The sequence below is a fragment of the Stegostoma tigrinum genome, chromosome 15, assembly GCF_030684315.1.
Source record: "Stegostoma tigrinum isolate sSteTig4 chromosome 15, sSteTig4.hap1, whole genome shotgun sequence".
NCBI lineage: Eukaryota > Metazoa > Chordata > Chondrichthyes > Orectolobiformes > Stegostomatidae > Stegostoma > Stegostoma tigrinum.
Window position 1 is genome coordinate 40,748,233 of NC_081368.1, and position 13,334 is coordinate 40,761,566.

Here is a 13,334-nt window from a genome sequence, read left to right on the forward strand (position 1 = left end):
TTTAATGATGTGTTTCATAAATTAAAACAGAAATACATGAACAGGTTAATGAAACATTCAAAGGCTCCAATAAGTTATTACATGCAGAGCATGGTAAAAGTCAGTTGCTGGGGCGGGTGTCTTCGGTTTACCATCATCATCTTCCTCAAAACCCTCCACGTCCACATCAGATTCCTCCTCACCTGTCCTTATGCGTCCCTCACGGCAATGACCCTGAGAAACAAATATACTCAATGAGATTTGCAAAGTAAAACAATCATTAAAGAGGAACATGCTTTCTTTCGAAGGAATTTCAAAGCCAGTTAAGTTCTAGGGTCAATTCTTGCTCCATGTTGAGTAAGCTAAACTCAACTCAGCTGTAGTGATAATGGCAATGCTACGTTTAACTTCAGTCTGTGAAAAATTATCTTCTGATTTCTATTCAGACTATTGCCAGACAGCATGCGTGTTCAAATATGTGGTAATGATAGGAGTGTGCGTATGATAAAATTGCTTACGTACGCTCCATAAATGTACTTAGAACTGAGGTACACCAAAATGCACAATAATCTGGGAACAATTTTAGTATCTAACAGGTGAATTATATTGTTGGTATTTTATACAGCTACATTCATACCTTTGTGATCTGTGAAAATGTGCTTCAGAACAAGTCAGTAGGTTCAGAAAAAGCAGAAAGTCAGTCATACCAGGATCTAGTGCAGACGTTCAGTTTAAGAGGGCTGTCTATCACTACCTCCATTGCCACATAAAGGAGATGTACACAGATATAACATAAGACAGCCTCAACAAATTATACATCAGGATGTTCCATGAATAAAGAGAGTCCCTCCCAATGCCAAGGAAGAACACTACTGAGCCATTTTTTTACTGCCTTTCATAGAATTGTAGAATCCCTACAGTGTGGAAACTGACCCTTTGGCCCAACAAGTCTACACCGACCCCTGGAGCATCCCAACCAAACCCATCTTCCTATAACCCACCTAATCTACACATCCCCGAATACTACCAGCAATTTAGCATCACCAATCCACCTAGCCTGCACATCTTTGGACTGTGGGAGGAAACCCACACAGGCGCGGGGAGAATTTGCAAACTCCACACAGACAGTCGTCCGAGGGTGGATTCAAATCCAGGTCTCTGGCACTGTGAGGCCGCTAACCAGTGAGCCACAGTGCCGCCCACCTGAACCAACCTGAGGTGCATTTTCTCTGATGTTGTTGTTGACGTGGCACTGTCAGACATTCTACCTTCCCCTTGAAACAAAGAATGGTCTCAAGAGGAAAGAAGTGGCATGTTTCCATTTTCAAATTCTTGTGGCTGAAACATCCGTCAAAGTAAGAGAGGCAACTTTTTTTGCATAACTTCTTAAAGCATTCAATTTTCCTTTTTCAGGGCTATGTGAATTGTAAAAAGAGATATATTGCCATATACATATCACCAGAGTAAACTAGTTAATATTCTCCAGTGATCTGATCAGCACATCAAGCATACAAACCCTCAGTGTACTTTAATACATATGCCAGAAAAACAGAGGCTGTGTTCAATACAGAAGAGGACTATCAAGTGACAGTGTGATCTGCGGACAAAATATGAAGACCTCCAGATAAAGCACAAGTAACTTTTCCTCAGTTATTAATTTTCCACATTCAATGAAGACTTGTGCAATGACAGAACAATTTTCCCAAGCAACCAAGTTGGAATCAATGAAAACATTTTCTAACTTCCTTCAGAACAGAATGTGGCAGGAAAATTATTATTGATGAATTATTATGCAGATCCTGGGGTGACAGGACTGAAGTCTGAAGTAGAGATAACAAGGTGTAGAGCTGGATGAACACAGCAGGCCAAGCAGCAGAGGAGCAGGAAGGCTAAGATTTCGGGCCTAGGCCCTTCTCAGATTCTCCAGCATCTGCAGTTCCTGCTAGCTCTGAAGTATGAACAGGTCTGGATTGGTCAGGAGTTATTCAATGGAGTTTAGACAACCGAGGTAGGATCTCATAGAAACCTATAAAATTCTAACAGAACATGACAGGGTACACACAAGCAAGATGTTGCCAATGAGTAGGGAATCCAGAACCAGGAGTCACATTCTAAGGATATGGAATAGACCATTTAAGACCGAGATAAGTGAAATTTATTTATCCAAAGAGTATTAAGCCTCTGGAATTCCCTGCCACAGAAAGCGGTTGAGGCCAAAACATTGAGATAGGTTTCGTTCTTAGAGCTTAAGGAATCAAAGGGTATGGGGTGAAAGGAAGAACAGGGTACTGAATTGGTTGATCAGCTGTGATCATACAGATTGGCAAAGTGGGTTTGAAGGGCCAAATGACCTGCTACTTTTCTGTGTTTGAAACATTAACCATTACCTGTGCATAATGGTTTTAGTTTGAAAGTTCCAGAACTTAAATGTTTGGTTAGAAACCCAAGTACAAACCTAGTTCTCTACGAAGCTAACACAATTTAAGCCCTGTTGTGTACAAAATCGAGAAAGAGTCTATCGAATTCTCAAGGCCACAGATTCAAAGAAACAATTAAGTGATACCTATATGTGTGATTGAGAAGGCAACTCACTCTATGGTATTTGAGTACTATAAAACAATGGGGTTGTGATAGATAGGATTTCATTCTGCCATGAACTTCAAAATCTTCCAAATTCTTTTCTGTATAAATAGTTTGATTTGTTCTACTTTATCTTTCTTTCGTATGCAATAAACTTGTTTTATTGTTAAAACCAAATTTGCAGCATTGAATCAGTAAAGGCCAGCACAGTAAACTGAGAGAATTGATCTACAAGCAAGCTTTCTGTCTGGGGTATCTCACTCGGCCAGAGTAACATCAGCTGGAGCTATCATTGCAATAAATACCCAATTATCTAACAAGACATTTAAATTATCAGTTCTTAGAGACTGTACTAATTTTTTAAAAATTTATACTTACAATTCGTCCAGTTTCATACATCAGAAAGGACTGTTGAACATATTAGGTGATTCTCACCACTTTAAACATACTATGATATAGCAGTTTAAATAATACTTTTAACAGTACTTATTATGTTTAAGTCTGCCCAAGATAGTGGCAGATATGCTGCAAATAAAATAAAAACATTTTAACTATGTTGTCACTTAAATACAGCTGTTTTACTGGCACAATGAGTGGTCGTTATTCCTGAAAACAGCTCGTCAGGACATCAAAATCCAGACAATACAGAATAGTGCATTTCAACAATTTACAACATCTACTTCAGAATCCAGTTCAGTTCTGATGAAAAGGCACTGATCTGAAGTGTCAGCTCTATATTTTTCTGCACAAATGTTGTCTGATCCAGAATGGCCAGTCTTTTCCTTTTAATATCAGTTCAATCCTATTGAATGTTCTCCTTTAAAAATCCCAAACAAGGGTCAAAACTGATGCAGGGTTTATATTTTCATGCCTTAGACTTTGACCAAAGTAAAAGAATTACAAAAAGAGAGCAAGTGACAACTGTAAGACCAGCTTGGAATATGAAAACACTACAACGTTCACTAATTTAACTGTACACATAAATATTGTCGAAGTATAAAGGCAGAGTTGAGAGAGATGTCTTATATTCTGACAACAGAAAGAATAGAAACTATGTAATGAAACAAGTATTAGAATAACCAAATTGCTTTAGCACCTACCTGAGGAGAATGAGGCCCTGGGGTCAGGGGATCAATACTGTCAAACTCTGCAGCATCAAGAGCAGCCTCCTTGGCAGATGCAATATCTTTTTCAAGTTGAGTCAAATGTTCATCGTACTTATTTTTTAAGAAAAGAGAAAATCACATTTACTTAATCAAAATAATTGTAAAGATTATAAGCTGCATCAAATATTTCCACATAGGGCTTCCACTTTAGGGTACAAAATATTTTTTCTTTTTTTGAGAGGTCCTTTTGAAATGTTCTTGAGGTCACTTTATGATGGCTACATTTTTATTCTTGTCAACTCACTTGTTAGATGATGCTGTCACATAACAAGACTACTTTCTGAATGTGTGTTGAAATGCGAGGTATTTGGAGTTTCATAAGCCAAATTAGAATAATTCATCAATAATAATTATGACCAGCTCTTAGAACATAGAACAATACAGCGCAGAACAGGCCCTTCGGCCCTTGATGTTGCGCCGACCTATGAACTAATCTAAGCCCCTCCCCCTACACTATCCCATCATTATCCATATGCTTATCCAAGGACTGTTTAAATGCCCCTAATGTGGCTGAGTTAACTACATTGGCAGCAGGGCGTTCCACGCCCTTACCACTCTGAGTAAAGAACCTGCCTCTGACATCTGTCTTAAACCTATCACCCCTCAATTTGTAGCTATGCCCCCTTGTACAAGCTGACATCATCATCCTCAGAAAAAGACTCTCACTGTCCACCCTACCTAATCCTCTGATCATCTTGTATGTCTCCATTAAATCTCCTCTTAGCCTCCTTCTCTCCAATGAGAACAGACTCAAGTCCCTCAGCCTTTCTTCATAGGGCCTGCGCTCCAGACCAGGCAACATCCTGGTAAATCTCCTCTGCACTTTTTCCAATGCTTCCACATCCTTCCTGTAATGGGACGACCAGAGCTGCACGCAATATTCCAAATGAGGCCGCACTAGCATTTTGTACAGTTGCAGCATGACATCACGGCTCCGGAACTCAATCCCTCTACCAATAAAACACACCATAAGCCTGAACAGCACTATAAACCTGGGTGGCAACTTTCAGGGATCTACGTACATGGACACCAAGATTCCTCTGTCCATCCACACTAACAAGAATCTTTCCATTGACTCGGTATTCTGCCTTCTGATTATTCCTCCTAAAGTGAATCACCTCACATTTATCCGTATTAAACTCCATCTGTCACCTTTCCACCCAATTCTGCAATTTATCCAAGTCTCCCTGCAACATTCTTCCACACTGTTCAGCACTCCACCGACTTCAGTGTCATCTGCAAACTTACTAACCCATCCACCTATGCCTGCGTCCAAGTTTTATAAAAATGACAAACAGCAGTGATCCCAAAACAGATCCTTGAGGCACACCTCTAGTGACCTGACTCCAGGCTGAATATTTTCCATCAATCACCACTCGTTGCCTTCTTACTGAAAGCCAGTTTCTAATCCAAAATGATAAATCTCCCTCAATCCCATGCCTCTGTATTTTCTCCAATAGCCTACCATGAGGAACCTTATCAAAGGCTTCACTGAAGTCCATGTACACCACGTCAACTGCCCTTCCCTCATCCACATGCTTAGTCACCTTCTCAAAAAACTCTGAGGTTTGTGAGACACGACCTGCCCTTGATGAATCCGTGCTGACTATCTCCAATCAAATTGTTGCTTGCTAGATGATTATATATCTCTTATAATCTTTTCCTACAACAGACGTAAGGCTCACTGGTCTATAATTACCTGGGTCATCTCTACTGCCCTCTTGAACAAGGGCACAACATTGGCAATCCTCCAGTCCTCTGGTACTAAACCTGTAGACAACGAGGACTCAAAGATCAAGGCCAAAGGCGTCCCTAGCGTCCCAGACAATCCTCGGAAAACACCCATCTGGCCCAGGGGATTTATCTACCTTCACACCTTCTAGAATTGATAACACCTCTTCCTTACTAACCTCAATCCTTTCAATTCTAGTAGCCCGTAACTCAGTCATCTCCTCTACAATATTCTCCTGTTCCTCAGTGAAAACAGATGAGAAATAATCATTTAGCACCTCTCCAATCTCCACAGGGTCCAGACACAACTTCCCACTTCTGTCTTTGACTGGCCCTATCCCTACCCTAGTTATCCTCTTATTCCTCGCAGACCTATAGAAAGCTCTAGGGGTCTCCCTTATTCTACCTGCCAATGTCTGCTGATATCCCCTCCTTGCTCTTCTTAACTCTCTCTTTAAATCTTTCCTAGCTAATCTGTAACTCTCCATCACCTCATCTGAACCATCTCGTCTCATCGTCACGTAAGCCTCCCTCTTCCGCTTAACAAGAGATACAATTTCTTTAGTAAACCATGGTTCCTTTACCTTTTCGCTTCCTCCCTGCCTGACAGGGACACGCAATATCTGCTCCTTAAACCACCTCCACATTTCAATTGTCCCCATCTCTGCATTTTGCTAACCCATTCTATGCCTCCTAAGTCTTGCCTAATCGCATTATAATTGCCCTTCCCCCATCTATAATTCTTGCCCTGTGGCATGCTCCTATCCCTTTCCATTGCTAAAGTAAACATAACCAAAGTATGGTCACTCTCTCCAAAGTGCTCACCTACCACTAAATCAAACACCCGGCCTGGTTCATTACCAAGTACCAGATCCAGTGTGGCCTCCCCTCTTGTCCACCCTCTGACATAATGAGTCAAGAAACCCTCCTGCGCACATTGGACAAAAACTGATCTATCCGACGTACTGGAGTTATAGCATTTCCAGTCAATGTTAGGGAAGTTAAAGTCTCCCATAATGACCACCCTGTTCCTTTCACTCCTGCCCAGAATAGTTTTGCCGATCCTCTCCTCCACATCTCTGGAACTTTGCGGAGGCCTATAAAAAACTCCCAGCAGTATTACCTCTCCTTCCTGTTTCTGACCTCTGCCCATACCATCTCAGTAGACAAGTCCTCATCAAAAGTTCTTTTAGCCACCGTTATACTGTCCTTGGCTAACAAAGCCACACCTCCCCCTCTTTTACCACGTTCCCTGACCTTAATGAAAGATCTAAACCCGGGAACCTGCAAGGTCTTAATAACAATAACCCATAATAATGGCCAACTCTCCATTAAACCTTAGCAGAACACAGAAATAAAGCATTCATTTCCGAGACACTACTTGCTTAAATTGGTACATGATAAAAGACATAAATTAACAAAAGTTATTTTTCAAAATAACTGTTAAATACCTCTATAGGAACTATGAAAAGTCATCATTATAAACACACCTTCCCTAGACTTGAGGTGATGACAGCTAGTGTTTTCATAATACATGTATAAAGCTGAAACATTTTAACCAGGAAGTTACAAGGTATTTACTGCATATCAGAAATAAATTCAATAATTAAGAGCATTCATTACGACAGGAGTCACTATGTTTCCCCCAAAAATTTAGTGGCTCCTCAACTTGACATTCCACATTCAGTTGCAAGGAATTCATTATCTCAGTGCCGTGAGGTTCTTAGTATTGCTGTTCTGAATTCCACATTAAATTATACTTTCATAATCAGGTCACGAGCTTGCAACCTACAAGCAGAAAATTTTGGGCGGCATGGTGGCTCCGTGGTTAGCACTGCAGCCTCACAGCGCCAGGGACCCGGGTTCGATTCCAGCCTCAGGTAACTGACTGTGTGGCGTTTGCACATCCTCCCCGTGTCTGCGTGGGTTTCCTCCGGATTCTCCAGTTTCCTCCCACAGTCCAAAAATGTGTGGACTAGGTGGATTGGCCATGTTAAATTGCCCGTAGTGTTCAGGGGCGTGTAAGGGTGATGGGCCTGGGTCGGATGCTGCAAGGGGCGGTGTGGACTTGTTGGGCCGAAGGGCCTGTTTCCACACTGTAGAGGATCGGATCGGATCTGATCTGATCTGATCGGATCGGATCAGATTGGATCGGATCTGGTCACTTCTCTCTCTGGGACAAATGAAAAGATGATCAGGCTCAGGGAAAATCTGGTTACCAATCATTCCCATATTCATTAAAACAAAAAAAAATTGAGTTAATTTGTCAGCTTTCCCCCCCACCCCAACACCTTTCAGTTCCTTATCATTTCCTTCTATTCTATTTAGCGGTCGGGTTTCTTCTCTGGTTGGTTTCTCGAGTGAATTTTGCTCGGTCACTGGGGATTTACAGGGTGAATCCATCCACCATCCTGTGTATTCCAAGTATTGTTACACTTACTACCCACAAACACTCCACTTAGTCATACAGACTTCGTTCATAGATGAATTACACCAAAAGCGCAAACCAAAAATGCTATTGAATAATAAGGTGTTAAGTGAACCATGGGCAGGTTTTTTCAAAGCTAGGATAAATATATTGTCGCTTGAATAAAATTCACATATATTTATTTCATATTCATCATATCAAACCATGAGTTTTAACCATTATGACTTTTGAAATTATATAACCCATGAAACTGAATTAAGGCTGAATGTTTCTGGAATACACAATTAAAATAAAAAGTTAAATATCAACAGACTAAGATTAAGAGATCGCATATCAAGTCATCGACTTCATGTCTGAAATAAAACCATCTCAAATCTCTATTCCACCTTTACTAAAAGATCAGGGAGATTGTTTCAAATACAAAGATTAACCATAAAATCACTGCTAAATAACGAGCATTCCACAATCATGGAGAATATATTTAACAAACAATACTCTTGTAAATTCCTCAGCGCCCAGTGCAGTGGCGAGCAATACAGACTGGGAAAATGGATCTGTATGGATACTGGATCAGAACAAACTAGTCTCAGTTGAATTACTTGCTGACATTATCTCAACATAAATATCAGGAATGCCATTTGGGAGAAGTACAAAAGACAAGTGCCCACATGACTTTGCCTTAGCTGATGCCAGTTCGATATAGAAAACTGAAGTAAATAAAACTCCAGGTCACCATCAAATACTCAATTATACGAAAAATGCAACTTGCACAGCAAAATAGAAAACAAGGAGACATGAATTTCTCATACATGCCAGAAAATAACCACAAATCTGCAATACTTTGCAGCAACATGTCTATTTTAAAACTGAGTCAGTAAATGTTCTCACATTTATCACACTCATTTAAAAGTTGTGAATACAAGTACGAATTTAATACAAAGCCGACAAAATATATTTCTACCTCAGCCAGAGTTTGATGACAGACATTCACAATTTCCTGAGCAGTTTTCGTGTATAAACTATCTGTACCTGCAAGTAAAATAAATAGTTAAGTCAAATACAGATACAGCACATTCCGTTAACTCACACAGAAGCATTTCCTACTATAGAATGGTTTTCCTTATTGTATTAATTCTGTTAAACTCAAACAAACAGTTTGTATTGATTAAATGATGGACACCATTAGGTCAGTGTCCCACTAGAGATATCATGCCTAAATATTTTTCATGCTTTAGGTGTAATTTTAGTATTGTTGTTCTGAATTCCACACTGAATTATGCTTTCATAATCAGATCACAGAGCTTGCAACTACAAGCAGAATAATAACCTTTCTCTGTGAATAATGAGCAAAGTGATCACACTCAGGGAAGATCTGGTTTCCAAGAAATTTTTTAATTGATTGTTCCCATTTTCAGTAAAACAAGAATTTTAAGTGAGCTTGTATGCACAATCATCTACTTCTTTTTATTTCTATATTCAAGATAGAGTGACAAAATCTACATTTTATTCATTCTTGGAACGTGACATTTTTGGCAAATCCAAACTTATTGACCATCTGTAATTGCCCTTAAAATATAACTTAGTAGCTTTCCAGGGCATTTCTGAAACCAATTCAGGTCACTACATGGCTGACAGCTTTGAATCACAAAGTCTAAACCAAGTAAAAATATTAGTTTTACTTCACTAAAGGACACTGATGACTAAGATGGACTTTGCGACAATCCTCAAGTCTCATCACGATCATTAATACTAGCTGTTTCCTTTCCAGATTTTATTCAATTATTGAAAATGCATTCCCCAACTGCAATGGCGGAATTTGAACTCGTCCCTTGATCATTAGCACAGGCCTCTAATTCAGTGATTTAAACACTGTGCTACCAAACATAATAATCACTAGATCATAAGAATTTATCCACTTTAGGATAATAGAGTAATTTTGGTCGAATATGCATTGTGCGTTCACCCTTCCTTAGTGCCTCTGTTCTACTTAAATGAACGTGAGACAAAAATCCTCCTTGACTTTCAAGCACAATTCTGAGCATCCTCTTAGGCTGACTTTATGTTGATTTCAGTAGTACAGCAGAACTTCTAGCTATTAGAGGTATTTTAAACTCAACATGTTTGAATCTCTAGACAGAATTTGAGAAAAAACGTGCTAAGTTGATGAATGCAACATGACACTAGGCTTTAGATTTCTGTAGCCAACCTGATTATCAGGGCAAAACCATATCCCTTTAAAACCGAACTCATAAATAAACAGAATGAGATGACAGAGCTCCACAGAGCTATTGAGTTTAGAAATAAAAGGTACCACCCATGAAGGTCAAGCAGAAGACAGAATAGGTTGAATTCACATTGTTTCTCTAATTTCCTGTCAACAAGATCAGATTGCTATCAATCGCAAAACAAGACAAGATTCTGAGTTTGGGTAGCAGGCTGGTTAGGCGTAGACTTTACAATCGAGTTAAGAGTTCAGCTTATATGGAGATCAGACCTGTGATTCTGAGACCTTTCTCCAACTCTCATGAAATATTTCACTGATATATATCTTCAACTGGTTGTCTTTAGGCTTCTGATTCTGAGACAGAAATAGAGACACATTTTTCCTTTTACCGCATTATTCCACCTGCTTGTTCCAAATGCTCACAGCCTCCTAGTCTGTGTCAAAAACAATAGCCAAAACTTCAGAGCTGTTGCAAGGCAACCTTGAGCACTAAGACCCAAAACTACGGTCAGAAAGCAATCTGTTACTCCTCTCTTGAAAACTTTTCACCCAAGGTCACAACTTTTTTTGTAAACAGTGGACCATTTTTGGAGCATACAGTAGTCATGGCCAAGAGGTTAAAGCGATAGATTTCAACTGGGCAGGTTTGAACCCCACTAACCTACATTTCTGGGTGACACGGTTACTCAGTGGTTAGCACTGCTGCCTCAGAGCGCCAGAGACCTGTGTTTGATTCTACCTTGGATGACTGTCTTTGTGGAGTTTGCACATTCTCCCCATGTTTGCATGGGTTGCGTCCAGGTGCTCCAGTTTCCTCCCAATGTACAAAGATGTGCAGTTTAGGTGGATTGTCCATGCTAAATTGCCCATATTGTCCAGCAATGTGCTGACTAGGTAGCTTAGCCATGGGAAATAGAGTTTAAGGGAAGGGGGTGGGGGGATGCTCCCTGGGCCTTCAGTGTGAACTCAATGGACTGAATGGCCTACTTCCACACTGGAGGGATTCTACGATTATGCTCCAAAAGGCAAATCCTTTACAACCCAGGAAATGTTCAAATTCTCATTTTATAATTCTCATAATCCATAAAAATATATACGTTCTCAACAATTGTAATCTAACCAAAATGCTGTCACCATTGATATTCTTTGTGCTTAAGGAACCTATTTTGATTCGTGCCTATCACCCTGATCTCAATGGCAATAATCCTGCCTGAGAAACTGAAGGTTGTGGGGTCAGATATAGAAACCCAGAAGTAGCAGTAAAGCACGTGGCCTTCAAGCCTGCACCCCTATTTAATATGATTATAGCTGCTCATCCAACTCTGTATCCTAGTTCTCTGATCCCTTTAGTTCTAAGAACGTCTTCCTTGAAAGTCTTCAATGTTTTGGCCTCAACAGTTTCTGCTGCCAGAGCATTTCACAGGCTCTGTTTATAAGAAGGAATTCCTCTTCATTGCTGTCCTAAAAGGTCTACCCCTGTATTTTTAGACTGTGGCCCCAGATTCTTAACACCCCATTCATCAAGAACACGTTTCCTGCATCTACCCTATCTGATTCTGAGAGAATTTTATAGGTTTATATGATCCCCACTGCCCCTATTCTTCTAAACTACTATAAAAAAAGTCCTAACTGATTCAACCTCTCCTCATATATCAGTCCTGCTATCCTCGGAATCAGTATGATAAAGCTTTTTTTTGCACTCCCTCCTTCGTCAGAATATCCTTCCTCAGATAACGAGACCAAAACTGTACATGATAGTCCAGGTATGGTCTTACAAATGCATCAAATTAGTTGCAGTAAGGCATCCCTTCCTCTCGCAAGGAAGGCCAAGGTACAATTTGCATGCAGCACCTGCACGCTTACTTTTAGTGACTAGTGTGGAAGGACACCCAAGATCTCTTTGCATCTTGCTACTTCCCAATCTATTACAATTCAGATAAAAGTTTTTTGTTGATTTGTTATCAATTTGGCTAACCTCATATTTATCCACATTATACTGAATCTGCTATGCATTTTCCAACTCATTCAACTTGTCCAAATTGCACTGAAGCTTCTTCGCATCCTCCTCACATCCTAGCCAGCTTTGTGTCACCTACAAATGTGCAGCATAACAGTTTCCTCATCAAAATCATTCATAAAAGTTATGAATGGTGAGGGACCAAGCACTGACCCTGGGATGCTATCTGTGCAAGACCTCTTGGGGAACAGCGACCATAACATAATACAACTTTTTCATCAAGATGGGGAGTGAGGTTGTTGATTTCGAGACTAGGGTGCTGAACCTTAATGAAGGAAACTACGAGAATATGAGGCATAAGTTGGCCTTGATATATTGAGGAGAGTTACTTAAAGGGATGACATGGATAGGCAATGATAAACATTCAAGGAACGCATGGGGAACTGCAACAACTGTTTATTCCTGTCTGTCACAAAAGCAAAATGGATGAAGGTCAACCCATGGCTTACAAAGGAAATAAGAGATCATATCCAACCCAAGGAAGAAGCATACAGATTGACCAAGAAAAATAATAAATCTGAGGATTGGGAATAGTTTAGAATTCAAAAAAGGACCAAGGGATTGATTAACGAGGGGAAAATAGAATACGAAACTAAGCTTGCAGGGAACATAAAGAATAAGCTAAGGTACGTGAAGAGAAAAAGGTTGGTAAAGACAAACGTGGGTCCCCTATAGACAGAAACAGGGGAATCTATAACAAGGGACAAAGAAGTGGCTGAGGAACTGAACACATTTTGATTCGGTCTTCACAAAAAAGGACACAAATCAGATACCAGAATTGTTGGAGGATGCAAGAATTTGTGAGAGAAGAACTGAGTGAGATCAATATTAGTAGAGAAATGGTGCTGCGAAGATTGTTGGGATTGAAGACCGAAAAATCCCCAGAGCCTGATAATCTGCATCCTAGAGTATTTAAGGAAGTAGCTCTAGAAATAGTGGATGCATTGATGGTCATCTTTCAGGACTCTGTAGACTCTGGATCAGTCCCTGCAGATTGGAGGGTGCCTAATGTCAGTCAGTATTCAAGAAGGGAGGTGGAGAGAAAACAAGAAATTATAGACTGGTAAGCCTAACATTGGTAGTGGGGAAAATGCTTGAATCCATTGTGAAGGATTTTACAGCAGAGCATTTAGAAAGCAGTGGCAGGATCAGACAGAGTCAACATGGATTTATGAAGGGAAAATTATGCTTGACAAATCTGTTGTAATT

The 13,334-nt window shown here is 40.1% G+C and overlaps 1 protein-coding gene across 6 annotated transcripts in view; it reads right to left on the reverse strand.

Annotated features, from left to right (window-relative positions):
* taf1 (TAF1 RNA polymerase II, TATA box binding protein (TBP)-associated factor) overlaps positions 1 to 13,334 on the reverse strand; it is a 132,263-nt gene that overhangs the window by 19,643 nt on the left and 99,286 nt on the right. For all 6 annotated transcript variants that reach the window (XM_048544209.2, XM_048544208.2, XM_048544207.2 and 3 more), the window contains exons 36-38: positions 8,846 to 8,913; positions 3,660 to 3,776; positions 82 to 213 (exon numbers count right to left, since the gene is read on the reverse strand). In XM_048544209.2, the coding sequence (XP_048400166.1) occupies positions 82 to 213; positions 3,660 to 3,776; positions 8,846 to 8,913 (317 nt within the window). The remainder of the gene's footprint in view (positions 1 to 81; positions 214 to 3,659; positions 3,777 to 8,845; positions 8,914 to 13,334) is intronic.